The sequence below is a fragment of the Desmodus rotundus genome, chromosome 13 (assembly GCF_022682495.2).
Source record: "Desmodus rotundus isolate HL8 chromosome 13, HLdesRot8A.1, whole genome shotgun sequence".
Taxonomy (NCBI): domain Eukaryota; kingdom Metazoa; phylum Chordata; class Mammalia; order Chiroptera; family Phyllostomidae; genus Desmodus; species Desmodus rotundus.
This window is the reverse complement of record NC_071399.1, coordinates 27,839,550-27,859,541: the sequence shown is the minus strand read 5'-3', so window position 1 is coordinate 27,859,541 and position 19,992 is coordinate 27,839,550. Positions and strand designations below refer to the sequence as shown.

The following is a 19,992-nucleotide window of genomic DNA, read 5'->3' as shown; positions in this document are numbered from 1 at the left end:
AGTGATTTAAACTTACCTAAGTATTTCGGATAAAAATATTCCTGCAGAAAAAGAAAAAGGGCAACAGTTTACTGACACAATACGAGGCTTCCCACACAACACCATCGGTTGGTTAATCAAACCTCGCCTTTCTTCCTCAGTAGACAGAACAGACTCTCGGGGAGGCAGGTGTTTGAGGACAGTGGAGAATTTCTCCACAGCTGGCTCACTTCCAAGCCCAGCAGGGCAAGAACCACCCAGAAAGCCACTTCCTGCCTGGAAGACTGGCAGGAGGGAAGTACTTCTGCAGAACGTGCGCCAAGTCGTCGGCATGGTTAGACTTTCTGTAGCCAGCAACAGCGATGCCATCTAGAGTGACTTAGAAGGTGCCACTCAAAGGGTCTTGCAGAAGGACAGGAAATATCGCCAGTCTTAGACCCTCGCGGAGGTAGGGGTCCTCGCAGAAACGTGAAGACCTCTGTGGGACTCTCAGCACGTGGGCACTGATTTGCATTTAGTCTGTTTGTAAAACACAGCGGTGCCGGGGAGTTATGGAGGGTATAGGCCAACCGCCTCTTACCTGAGAATGCAGATTTAGAGGTCTGCACTGTACAGGGTATGTCAAGTAAGGGACTGCCTGCCCTATCTCGGCGAGCAGCAGGGACCTGCTGGGAAGCCCCTCGGGATCCTTTTGCCCCAGACACAGACCCCAGGCCATGGGCTGGTTAAAGTAGCCCCAGCACGTCCACTTTGATCTGCCCCTCAGGGCCAATTGTGGAGTAGTTTGGCCCTAATTACCCCCCTTAATGGAACCAAGTGACTGACTAAGCAATGGCAGCCACTAGATGTTGGGTGTCAACTGTTTGTTGGTGACACTCCGTATTTTTACATTGTTTGTTTGATTTTCACAACCACCTCCAAGGCAGGCCTCTTTAATTAGCCCATTATCACAGATGAGGAAATCGAGGCTGAACATGGGTGGCAGAGTTGGACTGAGGTCCCGAAGCTGCAAAGGGCTCCCAGTGGCATACTGCACCCCAAAAGATTATGGACGCGAGCTGGTGGGTTGCATTTACAGAGTGACAGGCAGAGGTGCCCCCAGGGCCACCCACACAGGACACCATTCTTCCGCACATTTGCCAGCTTCCTATGCTGGTCCTGGCACAAACTCATTCATCACCTTCACCCGCGTGCTTGGCCAGCGCCCCCTTCTCTGCGGTTTGGGAAAGAGGCAAAGTGGGTGGTGCCACTTGAGGGCAATGAGAGTTCTTAGACTGGGGTGGCACTGGGGACACTTTCCTAAGACACACTCAGGTTAGATGTGATTTTAAAAAACAAAACTCTTAAGTCCTCTAAAGGAAAAGAAATGGTCAGAGCAGCTTTGACATGGCAACTTGTGTGACAGCTGCAAAGACAGCATTCAGTGCAGACGTGACGGAGAGGCCGGCTTTGGAAGTCAGAGCTGTAAAGTCAGGGCGGGCGCCGTCCCCCTTCGCCAGCATTCAGAGGCCCACGCACGCCAGGCCTGGTTTCACTTCCCTCACTTCTTTCTCTCGCTTTCGGTCACGGATTAGCCAACCTCTGAGCACCGGAAAGGCAGGCAAGGCCAGGTGCGCTCTGCTGCAACCTCGTGCACCAGAGGCTGGAAGATGGCGCAAGCAGGGAGGGACACCTGTCTGGGTCGAGAGGGAGAAAAAGGCCACAGGGCTTTGTCACAAAAGGAAAGGTGCCGGTTCCGAAAGAAAAGATTTAGAATGAATGCCGAAAGTGCGCTCAGCTTTAGGCAACAGAGAGAGTAAGCAAGAACTGGAAGCAATGAAAGACTCTGAGTAAAGTGCCTAGTTATACAGGAACATTCGCATTAGCACAACCCTCCAGAAAGGTGTATCACATTTTCCCAAACCACGACTAGTTCATAGTTTTGTGGACCGTGTTCAGTAATGAGTTCTACTGTTGTGAGAAAACATTATTAATAGAAAAACCATGCTCATTTCTCCTCAGTTAACCACACCTATTGGGAATGTGGTCACTGAAACCACAGGGTCATAACCTGGTGACAATTCATCCTGAAGTGTGTACTTGATTTATTTAGGGTGGGGAAAGGGTGGAAAGCGTGTGCTCATTTGTCTGGTAATCTAGGAGAGAGATGATTAACCCAGAATAAAAGCATAGCTACAATGAATACACTTAAAAATGTTATACATGCTCCCAAGAGAAAGAGACATTTCCAACTGTCCTTCAAAGTTCTGACGGAAGATGAGGGCCTGTGAAAATCTCCATGAATGGGCGCACCAGACAGGACAGAGAGCTGCCCTCTTTTGCATCACAAGTGGGTTAGGGCGTAACCTCGGCCCAAGGCCCAGGAGCTGGGTGGACTCTCAGGAGCAGCGGCACCCCTTGGGGACGCACGAGAGAGGCCACAGCTCAGATGGCCAGGCTCAGAAGCAGGGAGCAGCCACCTGCATACTTTACCCTCTGTCTTCTCGACTCCATGAAAAGCAAGGCCTGGGTTCCGAGTTTGTGTAAGGGTCAGGGCAGGGAATGGACGGACCAGCAGGAGGCTGGGACCACCAGGGCTGGAAATGAAGCCATGTGTCTTCTGGCAACCATCCCCCCTCCACCCCTGCCTCAGGGATTTGCTTCTACTTTGCTTAAACAACTAAAGACAGAAAGAAGTGGGCAAAACCTCGTACTGCTAAACTGTGAGCTGAAGCTGCAATAGAGGAAGGACACATCATTCTGCCAGTACAGAGCCTGGAGCTGACCAGCCCCTGAAAGGCCCTCAGGAGCCTTTGTTGAACATGTGGGTGGAAGAAGGACAGATGGATGCATGGATACCTGGAAGAAAAAGTGAATAGATGGAAGAATGAGTGAATGACGAGAGGGCTGAAGGAATGTGTGAATGAATGTTCAGGCAAACATAGGGTCCTACAATTTTCGCTGAATTAGACTGGATTGTTAATTCGAACATAGATAAGCACCCTGGGAGAAATATCTAAACCAATGGTCTCAGCTCATCTCCTTCAAAATATGGAAGTTTATTATGGATCTTCAAGTTTACAAACTGCCAATGTGTTTTTAAAACTTGGATCCTCACTCTTAACTGACATTTACCTAACTTTCCCTCCAAGGGCCCTACCCTTCCAGCTGGCGATTAGACAGCGTGCACATAAGATTGGACAATTAAGCCGTCACCATTACTAACAGGGACTGCCCACAAGGGAGCAGCCCAGTGCAAAGGGCACGCCCCTCTGTGGGGCAGCCCTGGCTCCAGGAGGCTTGGTGTGCAGGTCTTGGCCGGGAGCCCGCCTGCTAGGAAACATCCCTTTGTAAATGGAGTTGAGCATCACCCATAACTCCAGCCTCCTCCTTAGATGCCATCCTACTGAGCTCCTGTTCCCTGTGGGTTGGTAAACACGGGAAGCTTGTGCCCCAAGCTCTGAGAAGCTGAGTCCCAGGAAAGACTTGGTCCATTTGGTCCATTTGGTCCACTCGAAAATGAGGCCCGCCAATTTGTTTGGAAACTACAAGGGAGTGTTTTCATGAAAAAAAAAAAACCCCACACCTATTCTGCCTTTGCTCCCTAATTACTCTGTCACCCAAATGGTCCCCTCAATAATATGGGGAAAGCAGGAAAGGAGAACAAGGTTGGTGAAATCCTTGGGAATTCCTGTCTGTTGACAACTTCTCACCAGCCTCTACCCTGCGCTGACCACCAGGAATCATCTGCCTGGCTAAGTCTGTGCCCACGTGGCCCCAGACATGTCAAAGGTCAAGAGCATCAGGGAGCAGCCCAACCTCTGCACCGGCAGGGCAGTGGGTTTGGGAATCCAACTTCAGAACCACCTAGTGACCCTGGGCAAGCCTTATCGCGGGCAGCCTGCCCAGCCCACAGCTCCAGAGCCCTGGCTGCCGGCCTTCCTGCGGGCTCTTTGCCCGGCCTCCTCTGTGGCTTGGGGAGAGTTTGGTGGGTCTCGCTATCAGACTCGATGCCAAGAGCAGATTCTGAAAGCTGTCAAACATTACACAGCCACGCCTGTCGAAACGTACATTATCAAGACAGAAACATCCCATCACCTGGGTTCAGACCCTGTGGAACTGATGACAGTCACCCTCACAGAGCTTATGTTCAAGGACTATGTGTAGCTGGGCAGGTTCCAGAACTTAGGGCCTCTAAATACCTTCAGGTACAAATCTACCTTAACTTTTTCAGCTCCTCAGGGCTAACAATGGCCCTGCAGGGACAGGGTAGCCAGTGGCATTAAGGACCGCTTCCACCTTGACATTGCCACTCACCTTTATGTAGCTGCTTTAATTCCTGCCTTGCAAGGCATACACGAGTTCAAGGACAGTCACTCCCAGCACCGCTGTGGGACCCCGCTGTGTTAATTGGTGTGGAAACTGCTTTGCAAACACATCAATGCCATTTGGGCACAAACCTTTAGGGCGTGGGACATCTAGGACTTCTGTCTGGACTTACACAATACATTGTAACAGGAGTCACACATCACGATATAACACGTGGTGCTCATTTTTCAAGTGGTAAACGAAGAACGTATTACTTCTTTTAGTAAATAAGTGGCGGAAATTTTGTTTCCAAAACTCTTTACGCTCTTTGACAAAGTAGGCTGAGACCTGGGGAAGAGTAATGTTGCATGTTGACAGGATACATACAGTGCGGGCAAAAGCAGTCTACAGTTTAATATAAAGCAATAACACAATAATTAATAAACAACAATACAAGAATGAACTTTTGCATACTCACAACTATAAACCTACTTTTGCCCTCCCCTGTATATAAGGTGTTTTCTACGGAGACAGTCAAGAGAATTGACTGATCCTTTGACCATAATGCTTTTTTAAAAATATATTTTATTGATTATGCTATTACAGTTGTCCCAGTTTCCCCCCTTAATTCCCCTCCACCCTACACACCCCTCCCACCCCATTCTCCCCCTTTAGTTCATGTCCATGGGTCATACATATAAGTTCTTTGGCTTCTACATTTCCTATACTATTCTTACCCTCCCCCTGTTTATTTTCTACCTACCATTTATGCTACTTATTCTCTGTACCTTTTCCCCCTCTCTCCCCCTCCCACTTCCCCACTGATAACCCTCTATGTGATCTCCATTTCTCTGATTCTGTTCCTGTTCTAGTTGTTTGCTTAGCTTTTGAGGTTTTTTTTTAAGGTTCAGTTGTTAATAGCTGTGTGTTCGTTGTCATTTTACTGTTCATATTTTTGATCTTCTTTTTCTTAGATAAGTCCCTTTAACATTTCATATAATAAAGGCTTGGTGATGATAAACTCCTTTAACTTGACCTTTTCTGGGAAGCACTTTATCTGCCCTTCCATTCTAAATGAAAGCTTTGCTGGATAGAGTAATCTTGGATGTAGGTCCTTGCCTTTCATGACTTTGAATACTTCTTTCCAGCCCCTTCTTGCCTGCAAGGTTTCTTTTGAGAGATCAGCTGATAGTCTCATGGGAACTCCTTTGTAGGTAACTGTCCCTTTCCTCTTGCTGCTTTTAGGATTCTCTCCTTCTCTTTCATCTTGGGTAATGCAATTTTGATGTGCCTTGGTGTGTTCCTCCTTCGGTCCAACTTCTTTGGGACTCTCTGAACTTCCTGGACTTCTTGGAAATCTATTTCCTTTGCCAGATTGGGGAAGTTCTCCTTCATTATTTGTTCAAATAAGTTTTCAACTTCGTGTTCTTCCTCTTCTCCTTCTGACACCCCATTGATTCAGATGTTGGAATGTTTAAAGTTGTCCTGGAGGTTCCTATGCCTCTCCTCATTTTTGGGGGTTGTTTCTTCATTCTGTTCTGGTTGAGTGTTTATTTCTTCCTTCTGCTCCAAACCCTTGATTTGAGTCCTGGTTTCCTTCCCGTCACTGTTGGTTCCCTGTAGATTTTTCTTTATTTCACATAATGCAGCCTTCATTGCTGCCTGGGTCTTTTTTATGCTGTTGAAGTACCTAGTGAGTTCCTGGAGCATCCTGATAACCAGTGTTTTGAACTGTGCATCCGAAAGGTTGGCTATCTTTTCATCCCTTACTTGTATTTTTTCTGGAGCTTTGATCTGTTCTTTCATTTGGGCCGGGTTTTTTTTGGTCTCCATGCACCCAGTATGTAGCAAGGGGTGGAGCCTTAGGTGTTCACCAGGGTGGGGCAACCCACGTCGCTGCGCTGTGACACTGTCTGTGGGGGAGGGGACTGAGAGGGAACAGTATTGCTTGCTCCGCTCTCTGCCAGCTTTCAGTCACTTCCCCCGCTACCCACAAGCAAATTGGGCCCTTCTGTTGCTGATTCCTGGGTGGGTGGGTTTGTGTACATTCTAGGACCCTGTGGGTCTCTCCAACGAAGTCTGCTGTGAGGCTGGTAGTTTCTCCCGCTGCCTCAACCCCCATGGGTGTTTTTCAGCCAGAGGTCTGAGGCTTTATTTCCCTGCACTGGAGCCCTGGGCTGTGCGGTCTGTCTGGCTCCTTAGTTGTTCCTCTCGGTTTATCTGCATGAAAATGTGGGACCACCAGGTCCGCCAGCCGCCACCTCACCCTGAGTCCTCTCTGTCCAGCTGTTCACCTCCACCCCTCCTACCGGTCTGGATATATGTTTCTTCTTTAGCTCCTTGGTTGTTGGACTTCCATACAGTTCAATTTTCTGTCAGTTCTGGTTGTTTTTTGTTTTTAAATTGGTGTCCTTCTTTTGGTTGTGCGAGGAGGCACAGTGTGTCTACCTGCGCCTCCATCTTGGCCGGAAATAAATCCCATAACACTGTCTTGCTCGCACCCCTGCTTCTGAGAAAAGCTTGTCAAAGTCATGTCAGCTCGAATGGCCACTGCTGAGGTTTTTGCTTCTCAGAGTTTGATGAACCCACCACTCCGGTCTCACTGTTTTCACGGCGGCACTGCGAGGCATTCAGAGCCAAACTCAGTCCTGCCCTTAGACCCCCAAAGGGGTCTTCATCCCTGAGGCGGGCATTACTCAGACCTGGGCATGCTCTTCTAACACGGTTCACACAAAACCCTTCTTTCCTTCCTCCCAAATTCATTTTCTATGATTCTCTAAACCAGGTGCCACTCCACAAGCCTGAAAGAAACACGGACACCACTGTCCACACTGGGTGGCTTCCCAGGACGGGGGCCACCCTGTCACTGAAGTGCATGTCTGTGGGCAGAGCTCCTACTGGACAAAATGCGGGCCGTCATTCCTGAGTCACAGGGACAAAAGCTGGGAGCAGCGCCATCACTGACCCCAGGAGCGGGCTGCAGCTCTACACGGCCTGTGCAGTACGCAGTCCAGAGCTCCTTGCACCCCTCCTGCTCCATGGCTATCTCTTCGCACCCAACACACGGGGTATGACAGGGACAGGGGCCTGAGCCAGCAGGGGGCTCATTGGTGGCTAGAGCCCACTGGAAAGCTAAGTCCTCCAGGCCTTTTTCATACCAGTTTTAGGACAAAACACTTGTAACCAACGTGAATTGATACACGCTCTTCTGGAAGCTCAGGGCTGCAGTGTGGGCAGCAGTGGCTCTCGGAGGTGTGATGATGTTGGCCCCCTCCCTAAACCCCAGAGGTGATGTTCACTGCCGTCTGTACCTGTCCACAGCACCACCCATCTGCACTCTATGTATATGCTTCTCACAAGCTCTGGGTCCCTGGCAACCACAAGGGGCCCTGAGTGGAGTCCTCGGGCTCTTCCCCAGCCACGGCTGGGCCTACAGAGATGAGGGCTGCAGCCCTCCCCTCACTCCCGGTGGCAGGTTGACAAGTGACTGCACAGGCCAAGCAGAGGGCACCAGGGAAGTGGAGGGCTGGTCCCTCCACCAAACAGCACATGAAAAGGCAGGGATTGTGTGAGTGCCGCTGAACAGACCCGTGTAAGAGATGCATTACGCAAAAACTCTCTGACACGGCTAATTCCAGTGTCTATCACCAGGTGTGAAAATATTCACGGGAATTAACTTCATAAAAGAGATTTTCTCCCAAATACCTCTTCCTCATGGCAGAGATTCCCAATTTTCCCTTCATCCTCAGAAATAGAACTTTGGGTTTATCTTAGAGCTGCAATGCACCCAGCTAGCTACCCTGCATTCCCAGCCTCCCTCGCAACTACGGACGACCATGTGACTAAATCCTAGCCAATAAGACATGAGGACAATGTAAAACCAGTAAAGAGAGTTGGGGGTGGGGAGCTTTGCTTCTCCACCTTCCCTGCTAAAGTGCACAAGTGATGGTTGGTGCTCTAGCATTTGACAGGTGTGTGAGGAGACCTCGAAGACCCTGCACCAGCACAGCAGAGACCAACAGGTCATGTGAGTCCCTGGGCACCACTGACCAGCACCAGTCCAGTCTGCATCTCGCCCTTCTCATGAGAAAGAAATAATCTTCTATCCCTGGTTTTGCATTTTTCAAATTATGCAGCAAAAAATCTCAGGCTAGCTGAATTTAACAAACAGTGCAAACACAAATGTAAAAAGTAAAATTATAAATCTACCAAAAGTCAAGATTTCATGAACCCCTGAGAATGGTTTGGGAAACCCCCACTGCAGAGCCCTTGAGCAGTAAGGGCTCAGGCCCGTTAACAATAAAAGAAGGAAAAGTCAGCCAGGGCCACAGGTTGGCTGTTTCAGACGAGAACCACCTGATTATCTAAGGGTTAAGAGAAGCTCTGAAAATCACTATTGTTTTCGGAAAAATTGTGTCCTGCCCCCTGCCCAAATTCTTACTTCAATCTTTCTTCGTTCTAAAAAATGTAGTGCCTAGGTGCATGTATGCTCCGAATTTCACGAAGGATGAGATGGACTGAATTTGTCTTCCCACTTTACAGTTTCGTGTCCCAGGACTAGTCTCCGTACTTACTGGGTAATGTGATGCGCTTTCAGTGGAGTCACTTGCAAAGGCCTCTCTTCCTGTGCTCTTGTGCTCTCCCGGCCCAGGCCCCTCTCACTTTCACAGCGCTGGCTGATCATCAACAGCTTTGCTCAGCAACCCCCTTGGTTCCCCAGGCTCCAAGCAGGGATGTCACTCACTGAGAGAGGAAGATGTGCTGACAGGAAGGAGCAGGAAGCAACTGGGCCCTAGGGAGGCTGTGTTTGGTGGTGGGCCCTCCCTGCTGAGCCCGCCATGTTCTTACTGGGGAAGTGAGATTGACGTGAGCGAACCAACAGGACTTTTTTCAAACTATGTCTGCACTGTCCTTACATGCAGAAGAGGCAGGCAGAGAGACAACCAGAAATGGCAACTTGGAAAGAAAGGCTGAGCTTGCTGGCGGTGAAGGTGGAAGAGGGGCTGCCAGCAGGGACTGTGGCACCTCAGGAAGCTGAAGAGGTGATAATGGATTCTCCCCTGGAACCTCCAGAAGGAAGCAGCCTGCCTGACGCCTTGGTTTTAGCCCCCAGAGACCCGTTGCAGACTTCCCACCTCCAGAACTGCGAGCTGATGCTGATCTGTCACAGCAGCAGAGGAAACAATACACTCCCTTTGCTTATGTCATCCTCCCAGTCACATGAGGCAGATGCTCCTGTCTCCAGCGACAGTGGCCACTGGAAATTGGAGAGCTCCAGCAGTTGCCCTGGCTGTACGGACGCCAGGCTGAGATTCAAACGCTGTCCATCTGTCAGGATCAAAGACCACACCCCCAAGAGCCCCAAGTAGGGTGCCTGCAGGTAGAATACATTCAGTCATGAGTTTGGCTGGAGCAAAGGTGCAGAGAGGGAAATCCAGTCTGTTCTGGGCAGGGAAGAGGCCTGCATGATCTCAGGTGCTGGGGGAGGGCACACTGCCTGGACCTGCCCGGCTGAGAGGCAGGGGCTGGATCCCAGAGCTTTCAGGGGAGAGACTGTGCTCGGTTGTCTGGCAGTGTGACCAGGGACAGACAGGCCAGTCGGGGAGCCTTATGGATACGATGGAATGTCAGCCTGTCCAGGGATGGCCCTGGGCAGTCATGGGAGCGATAACTAAGAGAGATGCCACAGGAGACACCTTAGGACAAGGCCACGGTGGCAGGCAGTGGTGGGAGGGAACGGAAGAGCAGAGGGGACATCAAACTTTCACCCCAGGCCTGGGAGGCTGAGCAGCAGCACTGACCAAAATGGGGATGGAGGAAAGAAGCCAGTCTGAGGGAGGAAAAGAGATGAGAAACAGAAAAGAGGAGGAGAGTATGCTGGGAAGCAGGACTGGTGCCCACCTACAGGCTTAACAGTGTGGGAGGGGAGCCCCGGGATGAGCTGCCCTCCTCCTACACCCCACGGGGGCCCACGTCGCACCTTTAGGGAAACCAGGCAGGTACCAGGGAAGACACACTCACACCACAAATGCAAAGTTGTACTTCTCTTTTTATGTTTCTTTGGGAAAAACAAAATGATGTACCTTCCCATCATGTAAGAGAGCAAAATAAAATGCTCAACAGAGTACAGAATTAACAATTTAGCAGCTAAGACAGCCTGGGCCCGAGAGGACCTTTGGGGCAAAGGTATTTTTCTCTAGACGTCACGCTCTAGCGCATCGTGTAGACGCTTTGTTTTGGGCCCAGGCTCACCTTCTGAAGGTCTGCATGTTTAACTCGGAGTCTGGCGACTTGAGTTTCCATCTGAACCCTCCCACTAATGAGCTAACTTGGACAAGTCTTTAAATAGATTCTTGGGCCTAAGTTCCATGTAAGTGCCTAAAATGAGATGACGCCTAAGACTCTCACTAGCCACAAACGTTATTGCAAAATCCTTGTTTGTTCCTGGCTTATGAAAGGGAAGTGCAAGTGCATTTTGGTGCCTCTCTGGATGCATGCTAAATCACAGCGTGCGTGTGGTGAGTAGGCACCGAGCACAGGACACGTCTGGTGTGGAGACTCCTTGTGGACAAGGAGTAACTCGGGGAACGTGGCTGCAGCAAGCACGCGACGCAGACCCAGGCAATGGATTCCTACGTCACAAATGGGGGGTGTGCCTTTGAAGTTGAGGAGTTTGTTACCCAGTGAGGCAGGAGGGAAGCACAAACCCACATGCCTGTGTGGGCCCCTGACAACTGCCAACGGGAACCTCCTAAGCACGTTCTTCCATTTCTTTCTGATGCATCGTGCTAAAGAAATGTGTGTTCACAGCAGAAGGTTCCAGGGAGGCTTCACCTGCAGCCGCCAGTCACACAGCCATCCTGGGCAGATGGCCCCAGCCTGGCCTCATGGAGGCCCCTGGGCAGCTGAGTGTGTGGCTGCAGCCGTAACCGGTGCATCCCTGCCCCCGGGAGCTGGCTGAGCCCAGCTATGTGCTTTCCACAGAGCGAAACATTCCAAGAAGAGGTCCTGGAAAAACTGGGTCTGGAAGGCAGGTTTTAAGGGCAGACGTGGAAAAAATGTATTTTATTATCCCAAGCAACAACATCAGAAAGAAACAAATTTTACTGCAATTTGAAAACACAAGTCCAAAAACACATGTGATATGAACAAGTATGACAGTAGCATGTTACTATCTCTCGTGAATATTACATTTTCAATCCATGCAATCAGTCAGAGCACATCTGTGCCCCTGTCAGAGGGACATAATGAACTGATGTCCTTTTCAACTTCTTCCACTTCCAACTCCACTTTAAGGATTAATTTAAAGCTTTTAATGAACTACCTGTCAGGGTCCAAATCGACAAGGCATAAGCACCAGGTTTGCACTGAATTCATTACACTATAATAACCGCTAAAGGGGCACAGAGAATTTCCAACATCAAACGCCCGCCACTACTCTGTGCCTTACAGAAACAGCTCCCAAACTAGGCAAACAACTAGAACATGAGGGTTGTCAATAAGGGAGTGGGAGGGGGAGAGGGGGGTAAAGGTACAGAGAGTAAGTAGCATAGATGATAGGTGGAAAATAGACAGGGGGAGGGTAAAAATAGTGTAGGAAATGTAGAAGCCAAAGAACTTATAAGTATGACCCATGGACATGAACTATGGGGGGGGGAATGTGGGAGGGAGGGGGGTGGGCAGGATGGAGTGGAGTGGGGGGGGAAATGGGACAACTGTAATAGCATAATCAATAAATATATTTAAAAAAAAAAGAAAGAAACAGCTCCCCATTTCGACCTGCGGACAAGGGCAAAGCGAAGCCCGCGGAAACCGGGACATGCGCCAGCAGTGCTGGAGCCCACTGACCTGGGAAGCGTTTGACTGTCCTGACCCCCGCTACTCGGAATCTCCAGAAACGGGCCTTAAGCATCAGGTTCTGAAAAGGATGTTTTGTTTCTAAATAACAAAGGCAGACGTTCAGTGTTTTCTGAAATGTCTTTAATTGGTCTCCACAGATGTGGAGCCCACTGGCGAGGGTGAGGTGTAATTTATGGGGCCTGGCCTGTCATTACTCTGGAGAGCCTGGTTCTAAGTCCCTCCACACTCCTCAGATTAAAACAAACATGCAGGTAAGCACAGGGGGGAGCCAGACAAGGCTTGTTTCCTGCTCAAGACCCATCCCCAGAGAGTGGCAGCCTGGGTACTGGGGACCTGTGGGTGCCAGCTCTGGTCTAACCAGCCATCTGCAGGAGCCAAGTCCAGAGAAGGTAAAACCGGTCGAACAACAATTTAGCGACCCAGCCCCTGTGACAGGCATCCTCAGGCCTCCGGTGGCAAAAGCCCAAGTGGGATAGGTCCCAGGCAGGGAGGGAGGCCTTGGCCCAAAGCGGTCAGTGGGAGCAGCCCCTTGCCCTGGGATGAGGATGCTCCCTTGGCAACAGAACCCGGAGAGAGCAGTGAGAGCTGGGTCTCCACAGGGCCAGGGACCTGGGCTCACTTCTCAATGCACCCACAGTTGCAGAGAGAGACTCCGGGCCTTGTGTGGCATCTGTGTGTGCACTGTCTGTGCCTGTGTCCCTGTGTGTGTGTGTGTGTATCTGAGTGCATGCCTGTCTATATGTCATGTGTGGCTGTGTGGCTGAGTGTGCGTGTGTTGGGAGGCAGAGTGGGGTGTGGAGGGCAGGTGGGGAGGCAGAAAGGTGCAGCTGTCCTGGCTGTGGCAGCCAACGTGTCACCACGGCTGCCAGGGGACCTGCATCGCAGAGGCAAGTTACTGGGATTGACAAAGTCTCCCTCTTCCTCCCTCCCCACCCTCCTGCTTAGACCCCACTTCTGCCCCCTTGAGACCCCTCAGGCCACCCCAAAAAGGAGTAACTTGAGGGAAGGGTTTTCTCACCTCTGTAGGGGGTGCCTGCCTCAAGCTGTCCCCAAAGATGGCAAGATCTCAGAAAGACAGGGGTCCTGGGGGTGCAGATGCAGTTCAAGACCAGGCCAGCAGCGCACGGGGCTCTGAACCTGCACCCCTAAACTCTCTGAGGTAGAGAACCTATCACCACCACTGGGTTCCTCAATCTCTGCAAGAGCTGCGGGGAGTGGGAGTAGGGGTGAGAGATGGGAGACAGAGGAAGGTAGAGACAGAAGGAGTGAGAGGCAAACAGAGAGAGAGAGGCAGAGACAGGGAGACAGAGACCAAGCTGACGATGGAGACTGAGAGGGAGAAACATAGAGACAGAGAGAATGAGAGAGAGAGAGATGAACAGGCAGAGGCAGAGCCAAAGACAGAGAGACAGAGACGTGGGGGTGGGCGGGGTGACCACGAACGCGCTGCAGAACAGGCCAGTGGTCTTGCATGTTGTGAAGTCTTCGGGGTGTGCCACTAGCCAGTTGCAAGTAGTGTAAATGTTACTGTTTGTACCTCAGATTAAATCAGGTGGTGGGATAAAAGAACTGCAGCCCGGAATTTTTTTGCTGCCAACAAGCCCTGGGTCTGCTGAAGGGCAGGCACCAAGTGCTGCTGCCAGGTGGTGACGTGTACCTGGGCAGCAGGTCGGGCCAGGATAAGCCTTTTGTCCAGAATCCTTTCTGAAAGCCAAGGGTGATTACTGAGATGGGATCTTTAAGGCCTCTCGAACCCACCTGCCTTAAAGGATTTAAGTAGAAAGGTGACTTGCTGGGCTGGCCTGGGTGACCTTACAGAGAAACTCGGGAGAGCCCCCACATAGAGAGCGGAGGGCTGGACCACCCAGGCTCCCAGCATGAGGAAAAGCAGGGAAGAGGGAAACACCAGAAACAAAGAAAAACAAGAGGAAAGGAAGCAAGATAGGAGGGGCTGTGATCACCCCTGGGGCTCTAGAGAGAAGGAACAGGCATTGGCAGTGGCAGAAATGGGTGGCCTGGGACACTCTCCTGGGGACAGAAGGAACATGGGCGGGAGACCATCCATCCCCAGGAGGGAAGTGGATGACCAGGGAGTCAGGACGGCGCCCCCAGACCCCTTTCCATTCTAGCAAGGCGTGTGATGACCCCAGGAACCGGGAAGGGCCATGGCACTGAGGGCTGCCTGCTGAAAGGAGATCACTGAGGGTCAGGCGCCTCCCTCGCCCAAAAGAGGAAAACAGCTCAGTTTGGAAGGTTCAGATCCGAAAGGAAGAGCAAGAGCACGTGCTCAGCATATACCACGTGCTCGACAAATACGAACCTCCAAATTCCGGGAAGGTTTGACGTCCAGAGAGCTGGCGCTAAGACAGGATAGTGAGAAGCTAGGAAAATTCCTTGGCAAGTGGAATGGGGAAACTGAGGCAGATAGCTGAACACAGTGGCCGAGCAATTTACAGCCAGGTGCAGGTGGTCACCAGGGAGCAAAACTGGGAAAACAAGGACCCCGCCCCCAGGGTAACCTCTCATCCTCTGGCCTTCCCTCCCTGGAAAGAACATCTAGGCCTCAGTGGTGCTTCAGCTCCAGGTTCAGAAAAGCAGCAAAACCAGGTGGGCGATGCCAGAGCCAACTGCAGTGACTAAAGACCCCCTGCCCTGTCACTGACCAATGAGTGGAGACCAGGACCCTGAAAGGGCGCACCTGGAGAACTGATGACTATGCTACTGAAACCCTCCCCTGAGACCACTCCTAAGATTCCTAAGAGAGATAAAAACCTCCAGATAAAGGACCCAGCATTCGCACTCTCCCTCTGGAGAGCAGCCCAGGCCATTCCGTCTCCTAAACTCCTAAACTCTAAAGGAAATGGGCAGCTGGCAGCTTGTCCCAGGCTGATCCCCTAAACCTGTCCCCAAAGCCCCCTTTTCTCTGACTTCCCAGTAGGCTCAGGCAGCCCAGCCCAGGCTCTCCTGCTGCTTCCTCTATGCTAGGCCCTTCCTCGTCTCACTGTCTCCAGCTTTCATAAATGGATCCTCATAGTCACCTGGACTCATGGTGTGAAATCTCTCCTACACGAAGTCAGGAACCCACACACTACAGCTGGCCCTGGGCAGACCCCCTCAGGGCAGGCCCCTGTTTGGTCCAGTAACAGCTGCAGGTGCCCAAGTCCCCCTGTCCCCATGTCTGGGGCTTCCTTTACCAGAGTGCCCCCAAAGCCCCAGGAATGGGCATGGGACAGGTAGCACTGCCTCCTCTGCCAGCAGGAAAGCGTGGTGTTGTAAACTCCACCACCAAGGCAGAGCCAAAGCCGGGCAGGTGTGTGCCACAACTGGGCCAGACACATCGAGGGCAGGTGGCTGCTTCTAGCATCCTAACCCAGTGGACAACAAGGTGGCACAGGTAGAATCAGCCACAAAGGTGACCCTGGCCTGGGAGGACTGGCATTCCCTACAAGCACCCCCAGGAGAGGGTCAGGTGATTACAACCCAAGAAATGCCAATGTTGGTGCAGCCTTTCACATCAGGATGCTGGTGTCCTGTGACCGTCACATGGCCAGGTCCTGGGGACTTCTTGAACTAAATAAGGTCAGTGCTGGGTCATCCTGGGTCACCCCACCAGCCTCAATCAAAAAATACAAAATGAGCTATATTTGAAGGCAAGGAATAAATATTTCCTAGTGGGAGTCCCAAACTTTTTGGAAGAGGAACTCTTCAGTTATTTCATTGGACCGCCTTTTTCAAAAGTGTTGTATTTACTAAAATATATTAGCAGTGAACAGTATTTGGAGGGTCTCCCCACTGCCAGGGAACATGGATCTCCCCAAAGTAAGGAGATGGAACGGGAAACCTGGACACAACAAAGTGGACAACTGGTCTACCAAAGCAGCTGGGTCTGGAATTGGCCCACAATCCCTAACCCTGGCCCCTGACCCCTAACCCAGCTCCTTCCAGCATTCCACACTGCCTCTCAAGAGAAAGGAAAACAAGCTAAGGGCCAAACCCAGACAACAGAGCACAGGGCCTGCACAACAGTCTACACAGGGTACAAGGTGTAGTTAAAACGAAGGGCCTGCCATCCAGCTATCTGGGATGGATGACACAGAAGTAACCAGTTCAATTTGGGAGGCTGACAGACAATGGAAAAAATGTAATACTATTTGGGGATGGGGCTTGGGAAGGAGAACAGAATTCTAGGAAATTATAGAAGGCTTTGCTGTGAAAAAGAGTTTACAAACTTCTGATGGGGCTGGAGTATAAGAGAAGTCACCCCGCCGCCCCCCAACACCCAGCATTAAAGCAGCTCAGCTGTGCCTCAAAGGGGAGGGGCCAAGACCGCACGGGGCACGGGGAAGTGCAAGTCCCGGTGCAGACACAGGCTGAAAAACTGGTTTCCTTACAGTTAGTGGGATCCCGACCACGTTTCTTTTCAAATCTTCACCCCATACATTTGCAAATAAAGTTAAAATTGCAACACAAAAGCAATTAAAATGAGAGACAGGATTCACATTTTGGGAAGAAGGCACCATGGTTAATGGTAGGATGTCCAGAAAGGAAGGGAAAGCCAGGTCAGGGCTTTTCTCTCCTGTGCAAGCAGGGGCTGCTGGGGCAGGCAGGGCAGGCAGGGGATGCCTAGGCAGGTGGCAGCCTAGCTGCTCTCAACTCTTGTCACCTGCAAGCACCTTATGCACACTTTCTGCACAAGCGAATGTTCCGGGTTAGGCTTGTGGATGGAGAACACCGGACCTGTCACACAATCCCATAGCTGGGCAGTGATCTCCGGTGACCAGGCACACGGCCCTGCCGCTGGAACCTTCAGAAACCCTCCGCAGAGGTGTGAGTCATTGGCTACCAGGATTCATCATCAAAGACACGGGAAACCAGTGAGGCCAGAAAAGACCTGCAAACCGGCTCCCAGGACAGGACTGAAATTGTGCTGCTACTAACACGGAGGGCAGTAACACTGGAGGAAATCGCCCATCACAGCTCGGCCGCTGCAACTGCTGACCGTGCCAGAGAGAACTCACGTGGTCATCAATCATTTCAGAGCTCGTTTTCAGAAAGGGGGACCTAAAAGGGATTGTCAAGTCAACCTATCAGAAATATAAGTCCAGAAGAAGACTACATCTGTCACAGAGAGCCATTCGTTTATTGCATGGGACACTTATTTCATTCCAGAGAAGTCTTTAAAAGAAAAACTCTGGGAGAACCAAAAACAGCTGTGAAACTGCCCTGACCTCACAGCGTGCAGTGATGTAATGCACGTCCACCCCATTTCTATCCCGACTGCTTTCCAAACTCGTTTGACCTGGAGAGATATACATCCAGGACTCACAGGTCACGACCCCCACAAATGTTCTTACACGTCCCTTCTCCCTTCAGATCGCACAACTCCTGCACAGACGCCAAGTCCACACCTGGGCTGCTCCCTGCCTTCACTTGGCTGCCCAGAGTCCCAGTCTCCAAGGACATTATTATTAGAAATAGGACCCGAGCCAGCGCCATCAGGCCCTGAAAATCACCAGCTCCTAGAAGAGCACCTTGCTGAAAGGGGCTGGTGAGTGTGCATGTGCGCACAGGCTGGGGCCCTTTCCTACCTCCCACCCTGAGGACCCCCTGCCGTCTTGCCCCCTTCCACGCCTCTCCCCCATATATGCTCTAGAATATTCCTGTAATCATATTTTGGGACCTACTGCTGAGCGCAATTCCAGCCCTCACAACTTAATTCCTCATTCAGGCAAACCCTCTTTCCCTCTTCACTAGGATGAAGAAGCTGTGGGCAGCCCCACCCCTCACCTCCAGTCCAGCTGAGGGAGAGGGGAGGTAGGAAGCTGTTTGGGTTTTTTAACTAAGGGATTTCTTTTCCATTTTAAAAACGGCCTCTATGCCATTCTGGAGGAGGTATCATACGCTGTACTGCGTATCTCCTTTCAGGTGGCTCCCTTCAGAGGTCTGCTGAAGAGAACTGCAGGGTGTCACCAGGACCCCGCTCAAAGATCTGTTTGTGTCTCCATGTAACAGCAGCACCTGGGAATCACCTAATCGCCTGGGGCTCAAAAGGTGTGGAGGAGGTCTGAGAGTGGGCCGGGGTCCGGATACCCTAAGCCCTGCCCCTACACCACTCCCAAATCAATGTCTCCCTATTTAAGAGTTCTGGGTGTGACTTGCGGCACGGTTCCCCCACAGGAAGAACTCACCGCACACTCTCGGAAGGGAAGTCTGAGTGGCTGGAGGAAACCCAGGGCTCCCTACAAGGGTGCACACGGATGGATCTTCCCAGAAATGCGGTGCTGCAGGGACAACTCTGGAGGTGATCTGGTTTATCTAAAGATCCGCACCGCGGTCCCGCCCAGCCACAGAATCCCAAGGACGCCCCGCAGACACATTCCCACTTCTTCGCCTCCCCTGCACGGCTTCCGCGCTGGGCCCCCGCGCTTGGCCCCCGCGCTTACCGTCTCGGCGTCGTTCTCGAACACCTCCCGGGCCTCCTCCTTGCTGCACAGCTCTTCGATGCATTCCCTCTCCAGGTGGCCCTGCTTGGCCTCCTCGAAGACCTGGTATGCGCGGCGCTGCCTGGGCCGCAGGAACTGCGCCGCCTCGCGCGGCCGCAGCATCACGGCTGCCGGTACCCGAGCGGGAGGACGAAGCCAGGGGGAGCGCGGAGGAGCGGGGAGAGATAAGGGAGAGAGCGGGGACCCGCTGTCAACTCGGGCTCCGCAGGCACAGTCCTCCCGGCAGCGGGTTCGGGGATGCCGCGGCGGGGCAGGAGCGCATGGAGTAGGGGCGCACAGGGCCGGGGTGGGGTGCGGGCACTGGCGTTGCCCTTGGCCCTAGGGGTGGCAGGGTTTTTTTGTGAGGGTCTCTGGATCCATCCCGCGCCACGGCCCCCGCGCGGTACTCACTGGGCGCGGACTCCGAGGCCAGCAGAAGTAGCAGCAGTGTGGTGCCCAGGGCGGCCGCGGGCCCGGGCGGCGGCGGCATGGCGAGGCCGGGGGCCTGGGACAGGGGACGGGGACCGGGGTCGGGAGCCGGGCGGACAGCCGGGAGCGCGTGCGGTCAGAGTGCCGGGGAGGCCGTGGCAAGCCGCGGGCGCCGCGGGGCGGTGGCTCCGGTCATCCTGTGCAGGCGGTTCTGAAGGTCACATCCCGGCGGCGGTGGCGGCGGTGGCGGCGGCGGCGGCACCTCGGGCTTGCAGCCGGTCTGGGCGGAGGCGGCGGCGGGGCCGGGGGTGGCCGGGGCGGGGCGCGCGGCCGGGGGCAGGACTGGACTCCAGGCTGCGCCGGGCGGGCGGGGCTGCTAGCTCCCACCAGCTGCCTGGCGCCCCAGCTGGTTTTCGCTGGAAAGATCAAAGATTGAAGGGGAAACAGGTCATCGGGGCGTGGCTACTTCACACGCAGGCTGCTTAGACTACCGCGTCCTGGAGAAGGAGTTTCCATTAAATCGGCGATGCAGTGTATTAGTGCGAGTGGAGTAGAAGGAAAGAACTCACACCCAGGTGCAACGTGTGCAGGTACTCCGATTTGACCGTTCACCAGATTTAAACCTCTTTCCCACCCCGCCACCCCCAGCCCAAATATTCCGTATCCGTTTTGGATTCTTCATTCCTGGGCAGATTTTCTCAAGACTTAAAACTCACCAAAGAAAAGATAAACTGAGGTCAAACTGAATCCCGATGGGGGCCAGGGAGTGACATTAAATTATTTCCTTTTGTAATCTGTGTTTTCCATAATGATGACATTGAAAACCTTGAGGTTTCCCAGTGGGTATTTTAGCTGAAAGCAACATTGTACTTGTTCTCAGAGACCAAGACTTTCTGTCTCTCCTTCCGGAATATTTCGCAAAGTCATAGGCAAAAAACACACAAACAGAACCAAA

At 52.2% G+C, this 19,992-nt stretch overlaps 1 protein-coding gene across 1 annotated transcript in view; it reads right to left on the bottom strand.

Annotated features, from left to right (window-relative positions):
* GAS6 (growth arrest specific 6) overlaps nucleotides 1–19,345 on the bottom strand; it is a 47,977-nt gene extending 28,632 nt beyond the window's left edge. The window contains exons 1-3 of the mRNA XM_024578859.4: nucleotides 19,020–19,345; nucleotides 18,570–18,736; nucleotides 17–41 (exon numbers count right to left, since the gene is read on the bottom strand). Of these exons, the coding sequence (XP_024434627.2) occupies nucleotides 17–41; nucleotides 18,570–18,736; nucleotides 19,020–19,098 (271 nt within the window). The 5' untranslated portion in view covers nucleotides 19,099–19,345. The remainder of the gene's footprint in view (nucleotides 1–16; nucleotides 42–18,569; nucleotides 18,737–19,019) is intronic.
* Nucleotides 19,346–19,992: the final 647 nt, after the last annotated feature.